Genomic DNA, 20,000 nt, shown 5'->3' with positions numbered 1-20,000 from the left:
TCTGCGAGACAATAACAACACAGGACATGAAAACGTGTGAATATGTTTCTTGTGGCTCGTCTTTGGTGGACAAAAATAAAATGGATTACTATGAAGTATCACTTTGGCGAACCATTTTGCGGACGTAGTTGGAAGGCGGAAGCTGTAAGAGGTAGGTGCGCCACTTTTGAAAACTCCTGTTGTATCGTACGCTACCTAATGGAACTGTGAACCTCTAGATCGACTTGTATGGACCCACACACCACGGCCAAAGCGTTCAAAAGGGTTTTAATGCACGCTAGGAGCTTTAAAACAGGTCAAATATGTGCCCGACGGGCCAGGGTTTAACCGAAAACAGCGCAATTGAACAACTTTGCGCTGCACGCATGAAAATTTCTCGCGGTTTCCCCTTTCATCCTTTTCCCTGGGTCCACCCAAGATGGGATATGAATCCAAACTGGCCGGAATTGCCCTTTAACCCTACAGTAAAATGCTGCTTGCAGTGACATTTGCCTCTCTTGAAAGATCGTTTTTCTCATAATTCAAGCAGTAACCACTTACACCATTGGACTTGGGATAATCACAGATTCAAGTACACATCTCCAAAAGACCCACAAGAACTCTAGAAGTTGCAATGACGATTTAATAGATAAAATCTGCGCACCATGGATTTGAATAGGACTAGAACTAGAACCACTCAACAGTCTCTAGCGCCCTCTAGCGGTTAATCGCGATTAATACATTTTAATCGAGCAACCTCTTGCTCGACAACTAATCTAAAGTCGATTAATCATTTGCATCCCTAACACACACACATGCACACACAGACACACACACACACAGACACGTGCACACACAGACACACAGACACACACACACACACACACACACATGCACGCATACACACACACACACACACACACACACGTCGCACGCATACACACACACAGACACACACACAGACACACACACACACAGACACACACGTGCACACACAGACACACACACACACACATGCACGCATACACACACACACGCACACACACACACACACACACACACACACACACACACACACACACACACACACACACACACACACAACACACACACACACACACACACACACACACACACACACACACACACACACACACACCCACACCCACACACACACACACACACACACACACACACTGCATCTGCACACATCATAAACACACACTCAATGGTGGTTTTACACCAAAATTCACGAGGTGGGGCCAATGTTACATTAGTGCGTCACATATAACAGGAAAGCATGTCAATATTCTATTCTTTTTTCTTATATTATATGTAACTTTTCCAGTATTTTCATAACAGTTAATATTTCAATTGAATAAAAAAGTGTGCATCTCCATGCCATAACGACAGCATGGGCAGCATATATTTGGGAAATAAACTGCTAAAACCCCACAATGGTACACACTCTACCTTTAAACAGAAACGGTCTTTCCTTCTTTCCTTCCGTTCCATCCTTCTGTCTGTCTTTCTTTCCTTCCATTCCGGCCTTCTGTCTGTCTTTCTTTCTTTGTTTTTTTCGTTCTTTCTTTCTGTCATTATTTCTCCCCCCCCCCCCTTCTCTGTTTTTAGGTGACACATGCTCTGACATCATAAGATCTAAGAGGGCAATTTCCACACAAGCAGACTTTGAAGCATCTGGTAAATGCCAGCCCCTCTTCCTTCTCCTAACCCCTTAGCGCAGAGCCCATGTTATAACCTTAATGTCACAAAAATTGTAATGGCTATGTCTTAATCTGTTACTTAAGGCTCTCTGTAATGTCATAGCAATGTTGCTATGATGTAGTTGAGTATTTTCAGCAAATAGTGAATAGGCCGGTTGGCGATCCCATCTGCACTAAGAGGCTACATAACGCCCGTTTACAGCTATGATAGTGGTGAAAATGATGATGGAGACAATAAGATGTTGATGAAGATGACTACCATGACAGTGATTAGGATAATTATGATTAAGATATGATGGTAAGGCCTTGGCCGTGGCGCCATACGTTTATACCGGGGATCAGGGTTTAATTCCACTCTGAGGTCATCGATGGGGAAAATTATATTGATGACAGGGATATTTTCTATATGTCAATGCATTGATTTTGATTGATTTTTCCTATTTCTATGCAGTGAATAAACTCCCCACACAAAAACATAAAGATGTGTGCTGGCAGGGCTTTCACAGTAACCCAATTCTGGAATCTTGTGAGGTTCGGGCCAGATCGCTGTATAAACATCGGCATCAGGTTGTGAAGCTCTTCACAGAATGCTGCAATGTAGGTGTACGACTGCGTAGCACACCTGGAGTCTACACTTTGGCCCGCGCAGGTAAGCAAACCCACAGCTTCTAACACCTATCAATAGCAGTAGCCCTTCTTATTTTTATTTCTACTGGCATCATAGCTGTTGTAATAACAGGTGTAATAACAGGTAAGTACAACTGTAGTACATTTTATTACATAGTATTCACAATGTGTATTTTTGTGTATCTACATAAAAAGGGTGCCTCGGGCCTCAATTAAGCTCTTTGCCTCCATGGAAGAATTCATCACTTTGGTAAAGCATTATTGTTATCATGGTATGTAGATACACAAAATATGATGCAAAAATTGTTCTTTCTCACACACACACACACACACACACACACACACACACACACACACACACACACACACACACACACACACACACACACACACACACACACACACTCTCTCTCTCTCTCTCTCTCTCTCTCTCTCTCTCTCTCTCTCTATTTCTCTCTCTCTCTCTCTCTCTCTCTCTCTCTCTCTCTCTCTCTCTCTCTGTATTGTGTTGAGGCCACCAAATTCATATACTGTAGCCTAACAGGATTCATATAACTTTGAACCGAGAAAGCTCAGTGGAGATATCTACCAACAACGACATTCATCTCTGTCAGGTCCATTGCAGTCAAGAAACACAAGACAAGAAATTCTGAATGTAATTTCTTTACTGAATAGTTATGAATTAGATTTAACAGTATGCCGCTTTTCAGAGGAGTCCCCTGGTTTACCATGAGCACCAAGGAAAGCAGAGATTGAGCGTACAGCAGCAACATTGGGAATGCTCACCCAATTTAACAATACTACCGTGCAATACTAGAACGCAGTAACTCAAAATGGTCGAAAAAAAATTTATATCGGAGATCGGTTCTAAACTACCTCATTTGTCTTGTGTCCAAAAATGGTGGTCCAACACCGTCCCGTTTTGGAGAAAACTCATTTTGAAAGTGCAAAAATGACCCAAAAAAGGTTAAACAAAAACGCAGTAAGTCGGCGAGTTACTGCTGCACATTCCAATGGGACTGGTTTGGGTGTAGACAGTAATACAAGCTAAGAACGCAGTAACTCCTGCAGTAACTCCATTTTGTGGCAGTAATACCAGCCAAGAACGCAGTAACTCTGTTTTTTGTGGCAAAAAGACACATAAATGTTGGTTTTTTTGGGGTTTTTTTGTGTGCATTAAATTTCTATCCTAAACAAGCATTACCAGGAAGTGTCACCACCAATTTACCGACAACACAGTTGTCGCGCCATATGGAAAACTTTGAAGCCTTTTTTCTCAGTTTGCCGTTTTCAGAGTTACTGCGTTCTAAGATTGTAGGGCAGAATAGAAGAGCAAACAATTTCCCCATGAACAGAGCAGGCAACATGACAGAGAGCAGCCCATGCCATGTCATACATGACAAGGTGGAGTTGGGGAGGTGGTGGGTTGCGGAGAAGTGAGCAGTCAAGAGTTGGGAACAAAACAGAGAAATTTTAAAAGGCGCCAAATATGAAACTAATCAATGAGGAGCAAGGAGAGTTCATTAGCTGATCTAGAACACCTGAGAGATAATAAGTAGCAACTCTTGACTACCATGGCCTGGCCAGAACTAACGCTAACGCTAGATATGTTTGCATAAGATTGTTGTTTTGCCATTTCTGTTGTGTTTGCTGCTGCTAAATTCACTATAAACTAGAATGCGCTCTGAAATGCAGACTTCCGCCAAGGAAGCTGTTTGATAGAACATTTTACTATATTACACCCTATATGTCTCTCTGCCTTCTTTTTGTTGAGTTGGAAACTGGAATATCAAGATTTACCCTGTCCGAAATTCATTTTGCGGTCACTAGGGGTGTCTAGATTTATAGGCCAGCAATGGTGAACAATATTTTTAATAGTTCTGGCTCCGGTTCATGATCCGGATCACCACCAGAGTTTAATCACTTGTTCCTCGGGTCATTACCAACAACTCCTGAAAGTTTCATCCAAATCCGTTGATTAGTTTTTGAGTTATCCTTCTGACAAACAAATAAACAAACAGACAAATAAAATAAACAAACAGGCAAACCAACGCGACCAAAAACATTACCTCCTTGGCAAAGGTAATAGCCTAATAGTAATGGTTACGGCAGTTTCTTTTTCTCTGCCATATATGTGTGTGTTTGGATACACATACAGTATGTACATGCAATTTCTCCCATACCAGCTGGATGGTGTGTGTGATTGTGCACTCTTCTGTCTCCAACAGCTGCGGATGCGTTGTTTGATAATGCTCCCCTGCAGATTCGCAGCTACTTCCCCGAGAGCTGGCTTTGGCTGGAGCAGAACATAGATGACAGGTAGGTAAGACGACAACCGAGTATGACCATGAGCCACCTCCTGAGCAAGCAAACAGTTTGTAATACAAGCGGATTCCAAACAAGTTGGGACACTTGGTGTTTTGTGAATAAAAGCAAAATGCTGCCATTTTCAAAATGTGCAACCTACGCACAAGGTGAACATATTAATTTTTAAAGCCAGGCAAAAGTGTTGTTTTGAGGGAAATATGTGTTCATTTAAAATTTGGTCCATGCAACAAATCTCAAAAAAGATGGGACAGTTTGGGTTTAGGGACTAATTATTTTACACAGAAAGGTTAATTTACAAACTTACAGGCATATAAGGCCCATTTCTTTAATATTGAGTGCACTAGTGCAGTGAAATCATTTTATGAGTTATAAGATCATCACATATCCATTGTCAATAAGCAAGCTATGACACTCCAACAATGACTAAAAATTGACCATAAACACAACACTTGATAAATGCACATGATGCAGACATTTAACAGTGTTGCATGTGGCAAAGCTCATTCTAGTTGGACCCAGAAAACATTTGAAACTGTCTTCTGATTACAGAATGAAAAATATTTTATACTTCTTTAAAATCAGTTGCACACCCTCCGGGTGACACAGAAGATGAATAATTCAGCTTGATTTTGTAGTCAGATTATATGTTGGAGCAAAGTCTTAAGATGTTGCAACATAATGATGGTGAAATTGCATTCTGTAGTATGTTCCAACAGTGTGGTTCCATCATCAGAGTTAGCAGGTGATAAAGCGGTCAGCTTGCAGTCAGGGTATGCCACATATTAAGCATAACAAAACACAATGAACAACACACCTGCTAGTTAAGCTGCTGACAGAAAAATAACTATTTTTTCAATAAAATCACGCCATCAGTCAAAGTAATGAACTGTTGAGTCTCATCCTTACGTCTTATCCAACTTTAAAAGCATTGTATTGGCTCTGTCCCAACTTTTTTGTGATTTGTTGCAAGGGTGAAATTCTTCACTCATACAGACTGGCATGCAATGCCTTTGTATTTTTGGTGTAATTTTTCTGTTTTGTGTTTGTGACTGTGTCCTTCTCTTGTAGTTCCAGGCCAACGCTCATCAACCGACCCCTGCCAGACTCTCTGACCACGTGGGAGATGAGAGCAGTGGGACTGTCCAATAACGGTAGCCTACAGTGTAGCTTAGCCAGATACAGTACACACCCACACACTCACACACTCACAGAACACCACTCCCCCCCATCCCCTTCGCCCTCGCTCACACACACACACACACACATACACACACTCACTCACAGCCAAAGACACATATACAATAACACACATACACACACATACACACACATGGGCAGTCATGGGCAGCGGCGTGGAACAGGGGGGGAAAACCCTGACTCATTCTTAGAGCCCAGACCACTTGGGGGGCCCACCGGGGGCCCTCCCATGGAAAATATGTTTCTTCTTTCATTTTTTTAAACATTATTTTAAAAATAATGTCAATACATGTTGGTAATTTATGTAATTCCAAGGTTCTCTGGAAATACATCTGTTGAATTGGATATACTAGCCTGCAAATCGGCTATATTCTATATCAGACACCCCCATTATCACGCATTGGTTTAGTCCGCCCTCTCGCGGACTTTTGATTGTACAATATGCGGAATCAACACTCACTCACGTCATTATTATTAGGCATTAAACGCAGCAGCCGGTTAGCAATGAAAGACTTCTAAAACACCAGGCTTTCACAAAAAGAATAGAAAGGCAAGAGAGACAGGGGAAACAAAATGAAGGAAAGCAACTGCAGCTGATTTCTTGCAAGAAAGGTGAGCCCAAATGTCAAAATTACAGCCTACAAAGTAGGATACCTAACCAGCCTATCCCATTCCCATTCCGTGTGGCCTTCTGTGATAGCCGATGTCAAATGAAAAAATAATCTCATTTTGTTGGCTATCATTGTGAACCCATATTTGTCTTTGATAGGCCTATATTCATAACAAGTGTCCCCAAAAGACCAACATGGGTCGATGTTGGTTCAAATATCCAAATTATAGCAAAGCCTAGGCTATTTGTAAAATGAATCCCACTCAATTTCAGAAAAATGTCACGAACGTGAAGATGCCCCCTGTCGCAGCAGGTGCAAATGGTTGTGAACTTGAGAGAAGGTGAGCCTATTTTAGCTAATATCATAGTCTTGAAGAAAAGCGGTTTCTCAACCGGGTGCAATGCTGCCCGCCCTGGTCATCGAATTTGCAGATTGATTCTGTCGATATTAGTCGACGTCATATTCATCAGTTGCCAATGTCAAGGTGGCGGTGCGAACAGCTGTCAGTCTTGAACCTTCATTCTGCTTTTATTTTGCGGTCTCAAAGCTCTGGTTACTTGGCCATGTCTCTGACCATCTGACAACGCCCGTTATAGCTGAAGTGTGGTACCTGTAAATTAATGACGAGATTTTGACGGGGCACCAGTCTGCGTTTTGAATGTTGCTGACGCCATTCTAATCTGCGCAAAGCGCAAGAGATGACCCTGTTTGCATAGCGCAAGAAAAGAGGCAGAGTAGCCTACCTACCTCCGTGCTGAGCAGGTAGCCTATCTGCATTGAGTGCTCATGAAAATTACAAGCTACTGTGAAATAGTTTACTGGGCCCATTTAAATCTGAAAGTATATGTAGTAGCCTAATAAATAATGATTTCAAAGAAATAAATAGCCTAGGCTAATAGCCTTACTAGGTTCGGGGTGCCCTGACTTTCAAAGGTTGAGCGACATCAAATCCAAACAGCGATACTTTTGTTCTATTTAGATTACTCTGCTTTACCGCAGGTTTTAAGCGACATTTCGAAGTCAGCTTCTACCGGCACAGCTGACTCTTTTCCTTGCTCTCCCAAACACTGATACAGGCAAACGTGACGTGCGTGCGGGGCAGTGCGAGTGAACGAATGTGCGCGCGAGCGCCTGTGTTTCTGTTCAGCGATGCACATTGAAGAAAGTACAGTTCAACATATCAATGTCTCGTGTGTCCATAGTGCACGAAACAGTAGGCTGGAAGCATTGTGAAAAGAGATTTGTAAGTCTCTCTCCTCCCCCTCACACCATAGTGATGAAGTGATTAAATGTCATCCCTATGAATATGATAGCCTACTTTTCATAACTGGTAATGTGAAAGATTAAGACATTTTATATTTTTAGTATGTCTATTATGTCATATGATTGAAGATGAGAACGATTCAAGTGAAGGAGAGGAAAGCATAGAGGGGTATTCTGAGGAAGGCAAGAAGGATGACAATATCAGGAGGTAGGCGCGCGCACAGGGTGGGGGGGGTGGGTGGGGGGGGTGGGGTTGGGGGGGAGTTTAAGGGTTGTTTAGGTTGGGGTGTGTGTAGGGGGGCCCATGGAAGAGGTTGTTCCTAGGGCCCCAAATTTGGTGCTACGCCCCTGGTCATGGGTGAGCGGTTAGGGCGACAGACTTGCATCCCAGAGGTTGCCGGTTCGACTCCCGACCCGCCAGGTTGGTGGGGGGAGTAATCAACCAGTGCTCTCCCCATCCTCCTCCATGACTGAGGTACCCTGAGCATGGTACCGTCCCACCGCACTGCTCCCCATGGGGCGCCACTGAGGGCTGCCCCCTTGCACGGGTGAGGCATAAATGCAATTTCATTGTGTGCAGTGTGCAGTGTGCAGTGTGCAGTGTTCACTTGTGTGCTGTGGACTGCTGTGTCACAATGACAATGGGAGTTGGAGTTTCCCAATGGGCTTTCACTTTCACACACACACACACACACGCACGCACGCACGCACGCACGCACGCACGCACGCACGCACACACACACACACACAATGTAATCTACATGCACCAGGGCCCGATTAATGCACAGGCTATGACTGCAGCCTAGGGAACTCCACCTGCCAGGGGTTCCCCTGATTGGCCAAAAGTGAAAAATTGCAGAATTGTGACAAGATGCATTAATGAAAAATGCATCTGTCGTGTGGAGTACAGTTGGACATAATATCCATTCCTTGCTCGTAATTATGACACCATCTATGTACATTTGTCACACACACACACACACACACACACACACACACACACACACACACACACACACACACACACACACACACACTTTCACTTATACATTCTGTACTGTATGTGTGCTTGCAGGTATGTGTGTGTCGGAGCCAGTGAGGGTGTCGGTGAGCCAGGAGGTGAGTGTGGAGGTGGCACTGCCCTATGCCATGGTGCGCGGCGAGCAGATCCAGCTCTCGGGCTCCATCTACAACCAGCGGGACCAGGACTTACGGGTAAGACACCGCAACGCTCACACAACACTCCCACAGCACTCCTACAACGCTCACAACTTAAAATTCACTCATAATCCCGGTGCAGTGATGCTTTAAGCGGAGATCATGCGGTATGAGGTCCACTTGCACCCCCCTGTGGGAGAGTGGGACCATTAGGGAAATGATTGGATTATTCGAGAACCTTTATCCAAGACAGGTGAATGGGTAGGAGGGATTCAATTAAAGGATTGGTGCAGGTAATGACAGCTGTCAATCACTCAGCAGGCTTCCTCCTGAATTACATTTCTAGAAACAACATATTGTGTCATGAAAGTTTTAATACCACTGAGCAAATGTTTGTAAATGTATTTATTTACTCATTTGTGCCATAACCCAAACTGTTCTCTTCGTTGAATGATACAGATGAGAGGTGTTCTGACGATTCTTAGCGGTTTTGTTTTACGTAACAATTCAAGAATCGGAGTCCTCCCTTCCTTACTCTTGCAACAAAAATATATATCTCAAAATATTAGTAAGATTATTTTACATATTTGGAAGTTATATACTGTTTACAATAAATGGAAATACTGCAATTGCTGACATTTTTGTTAAACCTGCCTTTTCTCTGAGTTTTCTACATTTCATACATATTGATTAATAATGATTGATTATAAACTATAATACGTTGTACTGCATGTTCATATACGAAATATTTTGAGTAAATATATACTCTCTTGATATAGTATTTCCGAATGCACTTTGATTTTAATTGCAGTATATAGCAATATACTATTCTGCCCTACAAAGGCTTTGTAGTAACTCCGCCAACATCAAAACTGAGAAAAATGCTTTCAAAGGCTTGTTATTAGGATATACTGTACATGCATATTGTAGTTACTGTAAATTTGACATAGCAATATCTCTAAAACAGTTTGAACCATAAGTGTTTGTCAAAAGATAAAGCAGGTGTAATGAATACTATTTTCAGTATAAACTCCATTTTGACAACATATGTTTTTGCTGCACTTTGCCTTTATAGTGCAATATTGTTTTGTAAGGTGCTGCGTTACCTTTTCAGTACTCGTTGACTCTTGACGCCCCTCCGGGGATCTGCGTGTTCCGTGGCGAGAACTCGGCGGACTACTCTAAAGCAGCGAAAAAGTATCTGCCGGGGAACTCTGTGACCGCCTTCCACTTCTACATCATGGCTATGGAGGCCGGAACTCACACCCTCAGCTTCACCCTCACCACCATCTGGGGCAAGGAGAGGCTGGACAAGACCCTACGAGTGACTGTGAGTAGGCCTAGGCCCTCTCTTATGACTACCAAAAAAATCACTAGTTTTTGCCCCAACACTTGCCTTTTTGAGGGTGCGCTTGAAAGTTTTAGTGCGTTCCAATACTTTCGTGAGTGTGTGCGTTAACAGTGTTACATTATACATGTACAGTAACAAAATGATGCTATCTGCCTTATTTATGAGATTCTGCCATTTTGCCACTTACATGACCCCTACGTCCTCAGCCTGAGGGTATCCTGACTGAGGAGAACACAGGGGCCACAATTGACCCTCAGGGTATCTACGGTAAGGCTACGGTACATAGAGACATACACACTAACACATATGGAGCACACTCACACGTCTTTGCATCTACGGTATGCCATGGTTGTATACAGTATAATGTGTACATTGCCCAGGAGTGAAAGGGGAAAGCATCATCAGAGTGTAATGTGCAATGACAGAGCTGGAGAAGAAATGTGACATTCAGATAGCCTAGTAAACTAGCTGAACCCTAGTTTGCCTGGCAGGTTTATCTAGCATTGGACAAAACCATTCCCATAGCCACAAAATCTGTCCTCCAGTCACAATACTCTATTTGTGTATCAAAGTGTTTTTTTATTATTGTTTAGGAGGGCTTAGCATGGTGATGATGTGGCTATTAGTAGGGGCGCTAAGGCGAGAAATTGTTACTCGCTGGATAGAAGCATATAATTCAGTACACATGTTCCTTGAGTGATTTGAAGACATCCTAGAAGGGGTGCCCCTCGAAAAAAAATTGTCTACCATGTCATATACAATATGTCATGTTGGTAATGCATTACATTGTTATTACATGACATTATACTTAGCTGACAATGTTAATATAGTCCTCAGCAGAGATGAAGCAAGGGTAGCCTGCTTGACCAGATTGATGAAACTACAAAAATGTACATAGTGTGAGTCTGTGCTTACATGCTTGACAGCAAATGTAACATTGTCAACGATTTGAGAAGATTCTTGGTCTGAATTAAAATGAATATGTCCCACACTAAAACTATGGTGAGAATAGACTGCTGCTAATGCTCATTCAGCAGCATCTGAATGGGATAGTGTCAGTGCAAGATGTCCTAGGTAGCAGGTTCTCCATCCTCTAATTTCCATAACAGATATATTTTATTTGTATGAGAGAGGGTAAAGGACAGGACCTTTCCATATGTACAAACCCCAACTCCATAGAAGTTGGGACACAAGGTAAATTGTGAATAATAACAAAATACTGCCATTTTCAAAACGTCTGATTCTTACATTAGATGGAGAACGGCACAAAGAAACATATCAGCCATCGAAACTGACCAAAATTATTGTTTTGGGGGATATTCATGAATATGTAAAAACAACACGTCTCAAAAGAGTTGGGACGGTTACAATAAAAGGCAGCAAATGTCGAGGAAGACTAAAAACAAAACAAAAGACAACACTTAACAGTTAAATACATTAACCGTTGACATGGTTTTATATAAAAAAACAGTGTTAATTCCTATCTTGGACATGATTTCACCAGCTTAAATGGTGGGTGTATTCCTTGTCATGTTTTCCTTTCTGGAGTGCTTACAGTGTGACAGGTCTTGACCAAAAGCCCACCATTTTATCACCTGCTGGTCCTTATATATATATATATATATATATATATATATCGATAGTAGAGAATGCAATTTGACATTACTATGTGGCAGTAATCGAAGATCTCCCTTCAAAATATAATGCATGAGTGGCTTTTCATGCTGTTTAAAACCCATTTATACCATTCAGCACTGTATTTAACTCTACAGATGAGTGAGAACATCTTAACCAATGCACTACTGCACCCGCATGCCATCATGGAGGCTGACTTTTGAAGTTAGCACTAACACAAGTTGGATGGTCCATTTTCACTGTAGCACAGGATGTGCAATGCTCTATTATTGTAAAAAAAGAATTGACTTCTACAACTTCTGCTGACTTCTGTAAGCAAAGGACAGTTTCCCATGTCTTCTGGGTCTATTGTCCAGGCAGTACAACATTTTACTACTATTGGCTGGTTTTGGGCATCCATCTTGGATTTACCCCATAAAAATGACCTTAATGACATTGAAATTTGGGGCACCCTTCTGAAATGATGGAGAACACCGATTTTGGTGCTTCTATCCAGCGCGTAACGATTAGGCCCCTTTTGGACGGTAAGATCCCCTACTATATGCCACTGGTCCCACCTGCATTTTAATGGCAGAGTAATTCACTCGATGTTATAGTCTGACTTGCCAGGCCAGATATACAGTATGATACAGTGCAGTTGTATCTGTCTTTTAAGTGATGCCATGTCTTTCCAGGCAGTTCCAAGAGACGGGTAGAACTGAGGAACTCCCTCCCTCCAAACGTGGTACCCAATTCGCCAGTGGAGCGCCGCTTAATGGTCACTGGTAAGCAGCGCAGTACCAAACCTACGGCTCTCAGCGCTGTCTTCAAATCTCAGCTGTCTTTCCGTCTTTCTTTCTGTCTATCTGTCTTTCTGTCTGTCTGTCTGTCTGTCTGTGTTTTCTGAGCTGAAATGTGATTTTCAGATTCTGTTCTCTGTGTTATGAAGGTGAGTTGTTTGGGGAGATGCTGGCCATCATGAACAGCCCCGAGGGGATCCAGCGTCTGGTGAACCTGCCGCGCGGCTCCGCAGAGAAGGAGCTGATGGGGCTGCTGCCTCTCTACTACGTCTACCACTACATGGAGCAGGGCCAGCACTGGGCCGGCCTGGGGCCGGAGGCGGCCAACTTCAAGACAGACCTCAAAAGGAAGATGAAGGAAGGTGAGATGTCAGTCAGCCATCTGCTCATTTGTGTGTTTATGTGTCGACAATTAAAGTCAATTCAAATGCATTTGTCCCCAAAACAAAGGCACAACTCATTATATTGACAAGATCATTACAACAAATACACAACCTACAACTACAACACAGAATTATGTTTTTTTGTACTGGAGCATGCATGTCCTGTAATCAAATACATGTTGCAAGCTAAATGTTTTGTTCATCCTTTTGGCTTTTGGATGTCTGTTTAGCCATGATTTTCGCACGATTAGCAAAGAAGTTGTTTTACCGCCACCCACAGGATGACTTGTGTATTGCAAATCGCAAATTGATGGTCATGCAAGTAGTAATGTTATTTACCGTGAACTGCCGTACAAAGTTACCAGTCATCAAATCGAGACACAGACAGGGGTAGTCATCTGGTTTTCTATATCTACTGTACGATGCATTTCGACTTTTGTCTCTTTAACCAGATGATTTGTGTCTGTTGTCCCAGGTCTTATCAGCATCATGTCCTTTAAAACACGTCTACACGATGCCTTCAGCATGTGGAAGAAAGAAGAGAATGAAGATCCAAGCACATGGTACACATGATTTGTTAAGTGGTTACCCAATAACCCAATAAGGCATGGCCCCTAAAAAGATTTTTTTTAAAAACAACAACTTTTGAGGCACTATTTACTAAAGTTAAAAAGCCTTGTTTAAAAGCCTTATTTAAAAGTGCATGTAGCCAGAGTTTAATAAAGGCTTTTCAACTGTAGTAAGGAGGGCCCCAGCAGTTGGTTTTTATTTCTTCATGGCTATTTGGACGCCTTTTTGTACTAGACTTGGATAAGTGACCCAGTAAAACAATCCCTTCTCTCTATTTGAAGACATGGCATGACATCTGGTTATAAATCAGCTGTTACTAGAATGGAAATGACCAAGTTATAGTGTATTATTAAAGCCCCTGTTGTGGACTGTCTTCTCCAGGCTGACCGCCCTCATGGTCAGGAGTCTGGCGGAGGTGGACAAGTACAACGCTGTGGACGGCATCGCCCTCGCCAGGTTCGTCAATTGGCTGATTGACAGCTGTCAGAAAGGCGACGGCTCCTTCCTGGAAACGTCCAAATACAAGCCTGTAAAGCTCATGGTAATTATCAGCCGCACTCTCATGGGTTTTTTGAACATTCTTTAAAAAGAATGCATTCCATAACGATGCAAGACTCTAAAATTCCAAATTGTATTGAATGGCGCACAGAATTCTACAGAACTTTCACTGCCCGAACATTCCCGTCACACCGGTGTGACGGTACACTCTTAAAGGTTTTAAGCAAAGGTGTAGCTAGCCAACGTGCAACTTGGATGGCCTTGTGGGGATGGCTTGAACTGGACCGCTTACGTCTGGCAAGCCCAGGCTGAGATATGACTTTATATACATGTATTACGTATATATTGTTTTCTTGATAAGCTAAAACTGTATAATAATTGTTCAGTTTGTGTGATTTGTTTTTAGGTGTTCGGCTCCATTACCAAATAACTAATGTCCGAATGCTTAATGTTGAGATGTTACTGTGCATTGTGGTCAGTGTTGTTGTTTATGATGTATTTGTTTATTGTTTGTGTACTGGATGTTTTGTACAGGGGGCCGGAGGCGACACAACGGAACAGGCGGCTTACCTCACCTCATTTGTCGTCATTGCAATCCAGAATGCCATGCAGGTCCCTGAATGCAAACTTCAGGTGTGCTTTGAAATCATCTTTTTTTATTTCTTTTATGCCTTTGATGCATAGAACAGTGTGAGATGGTGACAGGAAGTGAGAGGAAGAGAGGGACAGGGGAGGATCGGGAGATGACCTTGGGCTGGAATCGAACCCATGTCCCTGATATACAGTGCCTTAGCTGTTTGTATTAGTATTACAGTGCCTTAGCTGTTTGTATTAGTATTACAGTGCCTTAGCTGTTTGTATTAGTATTACAGTGCCTTAGCTGTTTGTATTAGTATTACAGTGCCTTAGCTGTTTGTATTAGTATTACAGTGCCTTAGCTGTTTGTATTAGTATTACAGTGCCTTAGCTGTTTGTATTAGTATTACAGTGCCTTAGCTGTTTGTATTAGTATTACAGTGCCTTAGCTGTTTGAGTCATGGTTGAAATATTGCTAATGCTCTGAAGCCATGTACAGCCACAATTTGATTTGAAATAATGTTAGCATAAAATAATTGTTAAATCTACATCAAGGTGGATAAAGGCGGTTAACATGTTGAAATGGGATGATCAAAGTGGGATGATCAAAGCAAAATGGTAGAGCGCTGATCTTTAAAGGATGTGCATGGATTTGATTGTATCTCCTGTCACCTGATGGGGAAACATACTGTGGTTAACATACTGTAGTACTGTAGCACACACAACATAGGCCTACTATAAAGTATATGTACTGTACGTATAGTATATATTCAAGGCAAGGCCAGGCAATTTTATTTGTATAGTGCATTTCATACATAAATGCAATTCAATGTGCTGTACAGTAAAGTAAGTAAAAATGGTGTAGAATAAAATAATAAAAAAATAATAAAAATAAAAAAAGCATAAGGCATGGCAGGTGAAATAGAATAGATAGATAGAATAAAAAGTAAAGATAAAAGCAAGAAATAAGGAAAGCAAGAAATTCAGTGTATAAGGATATTTAGGTGCAAGCATTTCATGGTGCATCATCTCACTAGTGACCTGTAAAACCGCTGCTGGCCAGATGGTGCAAAGACAACAACCTCCTGCTGAATGTCAACAAGACCAAGGAGATTGTTGTCAACTTCCAAAGGGTCCAAAAACAACTGCCACCACTGACCATCGACGGCGATGCTGTGGAGAGAGTGAGCAGCACCAAGTTCCTTGGAGTGCACATCAGCGACGACCTCTCTTGGACCACCAACACTACATCACTGGCGAAGAAGGCCCATCAGCGTCTCTACTTCCTGCGCAAACTAAAGAAGGCAAGTGCTACACCCTCCATCATGACAACATTCTACAGAGGAACCATAGAGAGCGTCGTGTCCAACTGCATCACAGTGTGGGGAGGAAGCTGCACGGAGAAAAACAGGAAGACACTCCAGCGTGTTGTGAACACAGCGAAGAAGATCATTGGAGTACCACTCCCCTCCCTGCAGGACATTTACACCACACGCCTCACCCGGAAAGCACTGATGATCATCAAAGACACAAGCCACCCTGCACACAAACTGTTCAGCCTCCTGCCCTCTGGAAAGAGGTACAGGCGCCTCCGTTCCCGTACCACCAGGCTGGCGAGCAGCACAATGCACCAAGCGATCAAGATGCTGAACACTCAACCCACTCTCCCTCCACTGTCAGCCTCTAGCCAGCAAGGCCACTGACAACCCCCCCCCCCCCCATCCCCCACCACCATATCTGCGACTGAACATTCCACCTGCACTACTATACTTGTGACTGAACTTTCAACCTGCACTAACTCAAAACATGCACACACACACACACACACACACACACACACACACACACACACACACACACACACACACACACACACACACACACACACACACACACACACACACACACACACACACAAGCACACTGCACTTTCTGCACTAAACCCAAACATACACACACTGACACACACACACACACACACACACACACACACAGACACACGAACACACACACAAGACGCACACCGCACCTTCTACCTGCACTAAACACATACACACACATACACACACACACACACACACACACACACACACACACACACACTGCTGCTGGTGTACTTGACAGACCTTTTTAATATTTATTTTTCTTCAAAATGCTACTATTACCATGTCAGAACGCTATAAAGGACTTTTTTTAGGAAAAGCACAAAAGCACAACAAATACCTCTTAATGTATGTCCTCTACAAGTCTTCTGTTGTCCAGTCTTGCACTTTAAATGTCTGTATGAGCACTGTCTATGTCCATACTGTCTTAAGTCCATGTATAAGTACTGTCTATGTCTATACTGTCTATGTCCTTACCTAGATTAGTCTATGTCTGTATGGGAAAGCAAGAAATGTAATTTCAAATTCTTTGTATGACCAGTGCATGTAAAGAAATTGACAATAAAACCTACTTGACTTGACTTGACTTGAAAAGACCCACCTTATTTTGTACAGTTATTTTATGCATGCGTTATTTTGACCTTGACCTTAACATTAAGTTTTACTGTCCGTCATCTTACGTAAAGCATTTTCATGCAACAGACATATTTTAAAGACAAATGTTTTGCTTTTTTCTAACATACTTATCATCGGACAGTCTCAGGGGCATCAATCGAAACCCCCGTACAAACCGTCACTAGTTCGCCCTAGCCAACGATTTACACCTGCTGAAGCTAGTGGCATCTGGATGTTTTGCTAATACGCATCCGTTTTCTTTATGCTTTGTGATTTATTGCGCAGGCGTATGAGGAGGCCCTGAAGAAGGCGGAGGGTTTCCTGTTCAGCAAGGTGCAGTCTGGGGAGCTGAAGAGCCTGTACGTGCGGGCGGTGACGGCCTACGCCCTGACCCTCCTGGACAGCAGCAGCATGCCCTCCCTCACGCTCTACGAGGGCCTGCAGGCCGCAGCCACCATAAAAGGTCATCTCCGCCCACCACACACTTTGCCCTTTAGTAGGCTTACCAGTGGCAATCTAACAATGACTGGAGCCCCCCCCGGGCAATGCTCCCTCTCGCACCACAGCTGCCCCACCTAGCCAGGCAGTGCCCTCTTAGTGATGCAACAGCTTCAGCGTTGCTACCAGTCAGGTCAAGAGCAATGCAAGTACTTTCGGAGTTCCCACAAAATCAGGAACTCCTCCCACTTTGTTGGAAAGCAAACAATCATTAGCAAACCAAGGGAGGCCGTTTGGGAAATGTTAATTCTTATGCTCTTGGTCAGACCAAGTCTTGAAGAGATTTGAAAGGCGATGATAATCAGGCTAGCCGCACCATCCCGCCAAAAAGAACCCTAAAGTTTAACATCAGTAGAAGGAGAGGAGCAGACATGGGCAATATCTTTCCTCCTTTTGTGATGTATGGAAGGACAGATGGAGGGAGGGATGAGTACAGGAGATAGATGTACAGAGAGGCGTGCTATTTATTCCACCACCCACATGGTTTTGTCGTTAATCAAACTATCAAGCTTCAAGCTCGATTCCATAGTCCATTCTATTATGTTGTACAAGATGGTGTTGCAGAATCTTGTGTGTGTTTTTTTCAGCCTGATCTCCAGAAATTCCGTGCTCCTGGACACGGATGTTAAGGACACGAAATCCGTGTCCAGGAGCACGGATTTTGCCAAAATTCCGTGCTCCTGGACACGGAATTGTTTTCCGTGTTCCTGGACACGGAATTGTTTTCCGTGATGGGCACACGGAAGTGCTTTCTATAGGCTATTATCAGAGCACTGTGTTAGCTCTATCATTAGAAAATACATACCAAATGCTAATCCTAAACAAAATAATGCTATAGCAATTTAAGTTATGCCCTGACCAAAACATTCCCTAACCTTAACCTGTCATTAAAGACATATTTTTGAGAAATACCTTTTCCAGTTGGTTGCTAGGCTATCAAACTCACATAATGCATCAGGGTGCGGATTTGTCGGAAAACCAGAAGGGGGGATGTTTCAGATTTTAAGCTGTTTAATATCAATGGTGATTAAAATCATGTATAAAAAGTGGAGATGTCAAAACCGGAAGTGGGGACAATCTCCCCCATCCCCTCTTACAAATTGCACCCTGTGTTGTACTGTTATTGCATTGCTCAGTGTTGTCTTGACACTGCTCTGCCTTGCCTTGTCATGTGCTGCTGCCCTCTTCATCCCAGCTCGTCTGCAGAGATTCTTTAAGTATATAGAGATATGCCAATGCAATAGGTTGCTATGGGCACCTAACATGACCAGGTTCCGGTCTGCCTAAAGGGGCGTGTCATAATACTCCTAGATACAGAATAGAACAGTCCTTAGGTCTGCCTAGGTCTGCCTAAAGGGGGATTTACCCCCCCCTCCCCCTTGCAATAATAGAACCCGGAAACAATGGGCCAATGGAACCTCTCTCTCTCTACTCTCTCTGTCGTCTGTGTTCCACTGCAGGTAGCCCAGGTAACCCGGTGGTGCGCTTCTGGCAGGAGGAGTCTGCAGCGTCGGACGCGAACCCCCTGAAGCCCCACAAGGCCTCTGCCCAGACGGTGGAGACCACGGCCTACGTGCTGCTCACCGTGCTCCTCAGAGGCCAGGCGGCCTACGCCAAGCCCATCCTCGCCTGGATCACCCAGGACCAGCGCTACGGAGGCGGCTTCTACTCCACACAGGTCCTACCACGACTGGCACTACTGCACCTCTAGTCCACTACTGTAATGTGGTCTGTCAATGGCTGACCTACAACCAATCAGCACCAGGCGTACCGTACCGTTGTCTGAACAGGCAGCTGAAGTTAGGCATTCAGGGAATGTGTACTGTATGTGTGTGTGTATGTGTATTTTGAAAGCGATTTGAGCCAACTCCATAGTTGTGATAGTGCGCTATATAAAAACATATTGTATTGTATTGTATTCAGTTCTGCACATAATTCGGCCCCAACACTTTTGGACCATCTCTATTCGATTTTCACAATTAGAGATGGATCCTAACCTGATATGTGGTTCCGCAAAGCTTGGCTTCGCTCCACTCACAGATCTCAATCATCAATCAGGAGAAGCCAATCAGGATCACTGAGCGGGATCATCACTAATTTCACGTAGTAAAAGATGTTAAAAGCAGTTGAGAAGGGGAAAAAAAGCGAAAAGCGACAGTTGTTTCAGACCTACGTAAATTGCGTCTCCCAATGGAGGAGCCAAGTGTCTGCATCTGTCTGCATCGATTCTGCAATTTCAACTGTATTGCCAAATCTGTAAGTGGTTTCTCCAATTACATGCAGTGTTTTTTTACAGTATGTTTTGGGGGCTTTTGGGACATTTAT

The 20,000-nt window shown here is 43.2% G+C and overlaps 1 protein-coding gene across 1 annotated transcript in view; it reads left to right on the top strand.

Moving 5' to 3' along the window:
- c5 (complement component 5) overlaps window positions 1–20,000 on the top strand; it is a 43,319-nt gene that overhangs the window by 14,262 nt on the left and 9,057 nt on the right. Inside the window, exons 16-29 of the mRNA XM_063195542.1 lie at window positions 1,612–1,680; window positions 2,155–2,352; window positions 4,559–4,649; window positions 5,727–5,809; window positions 8,805–8,944; window positions 10,002–10,217; window positions 10,445–10,505; window positions 12,548–12,637; window positions 12,802–13,014; window positions 13,511–13,598; window positions 13,987–14,146; window positions 14,638–14,736; window positions 17,463–17,640; window positions 19,136–19,353. Coding sequence (XP_063051612.1) covers window positions 1,612–1,680; window positions 2,155–2,352; window positions 4,559–4,649; window positions 5,727–5,809; window positions 8,805–8,944; window positions 10,002–10,217; window positions 10,445–10,505; window positions 12,548–12,637; window positions 12,802–13,014; window positions 13,511–13,598; window positions 13,987–14,146; window positions 14,638–14,736; window positions 17,463–17,640; window positions 19,136–19,353 — 1,904 coding nt within the window. The remainder of the gene's footprint in view (window positions 1–1,611; window positions 1,681–2,154; window positions 2,353–4,558; window positions 4,650–5,726; window positions 5,810–8,804; window positions 8,945–10,001; window positions 10,218–10,444; window positions 10,506–12,547; window positions 12,638–12,801; window positions 13,015–13,510; window positions 13,599–13,986; window positions 14,147–14,637; window positions 14,737–17,462; window positions 17,641–19,135; window positions 19,354–20,000) is intronic.

The sequence above is a fragment of the Engraulis encrasicolus genome, chromosome 3 (genome assembly GCF_034702125.1).
Source record: "Engraulis encrasicolus isolate BLACKSEA-1 chromosome 3, IST_EnEncr_1.0, whole genome shotgun sequence".
Lineage (NCBI taxonomy): Eukaryota > Metazoa > Chordata > Actinopteri > Clupeiformes > Engraulidae > Engraulis > Engraulis encrasicolus.
Note: the sequence above shows the minus strand (reverse complement) of the source record. Positions and strands in the feature narration are given on the sequence as shown.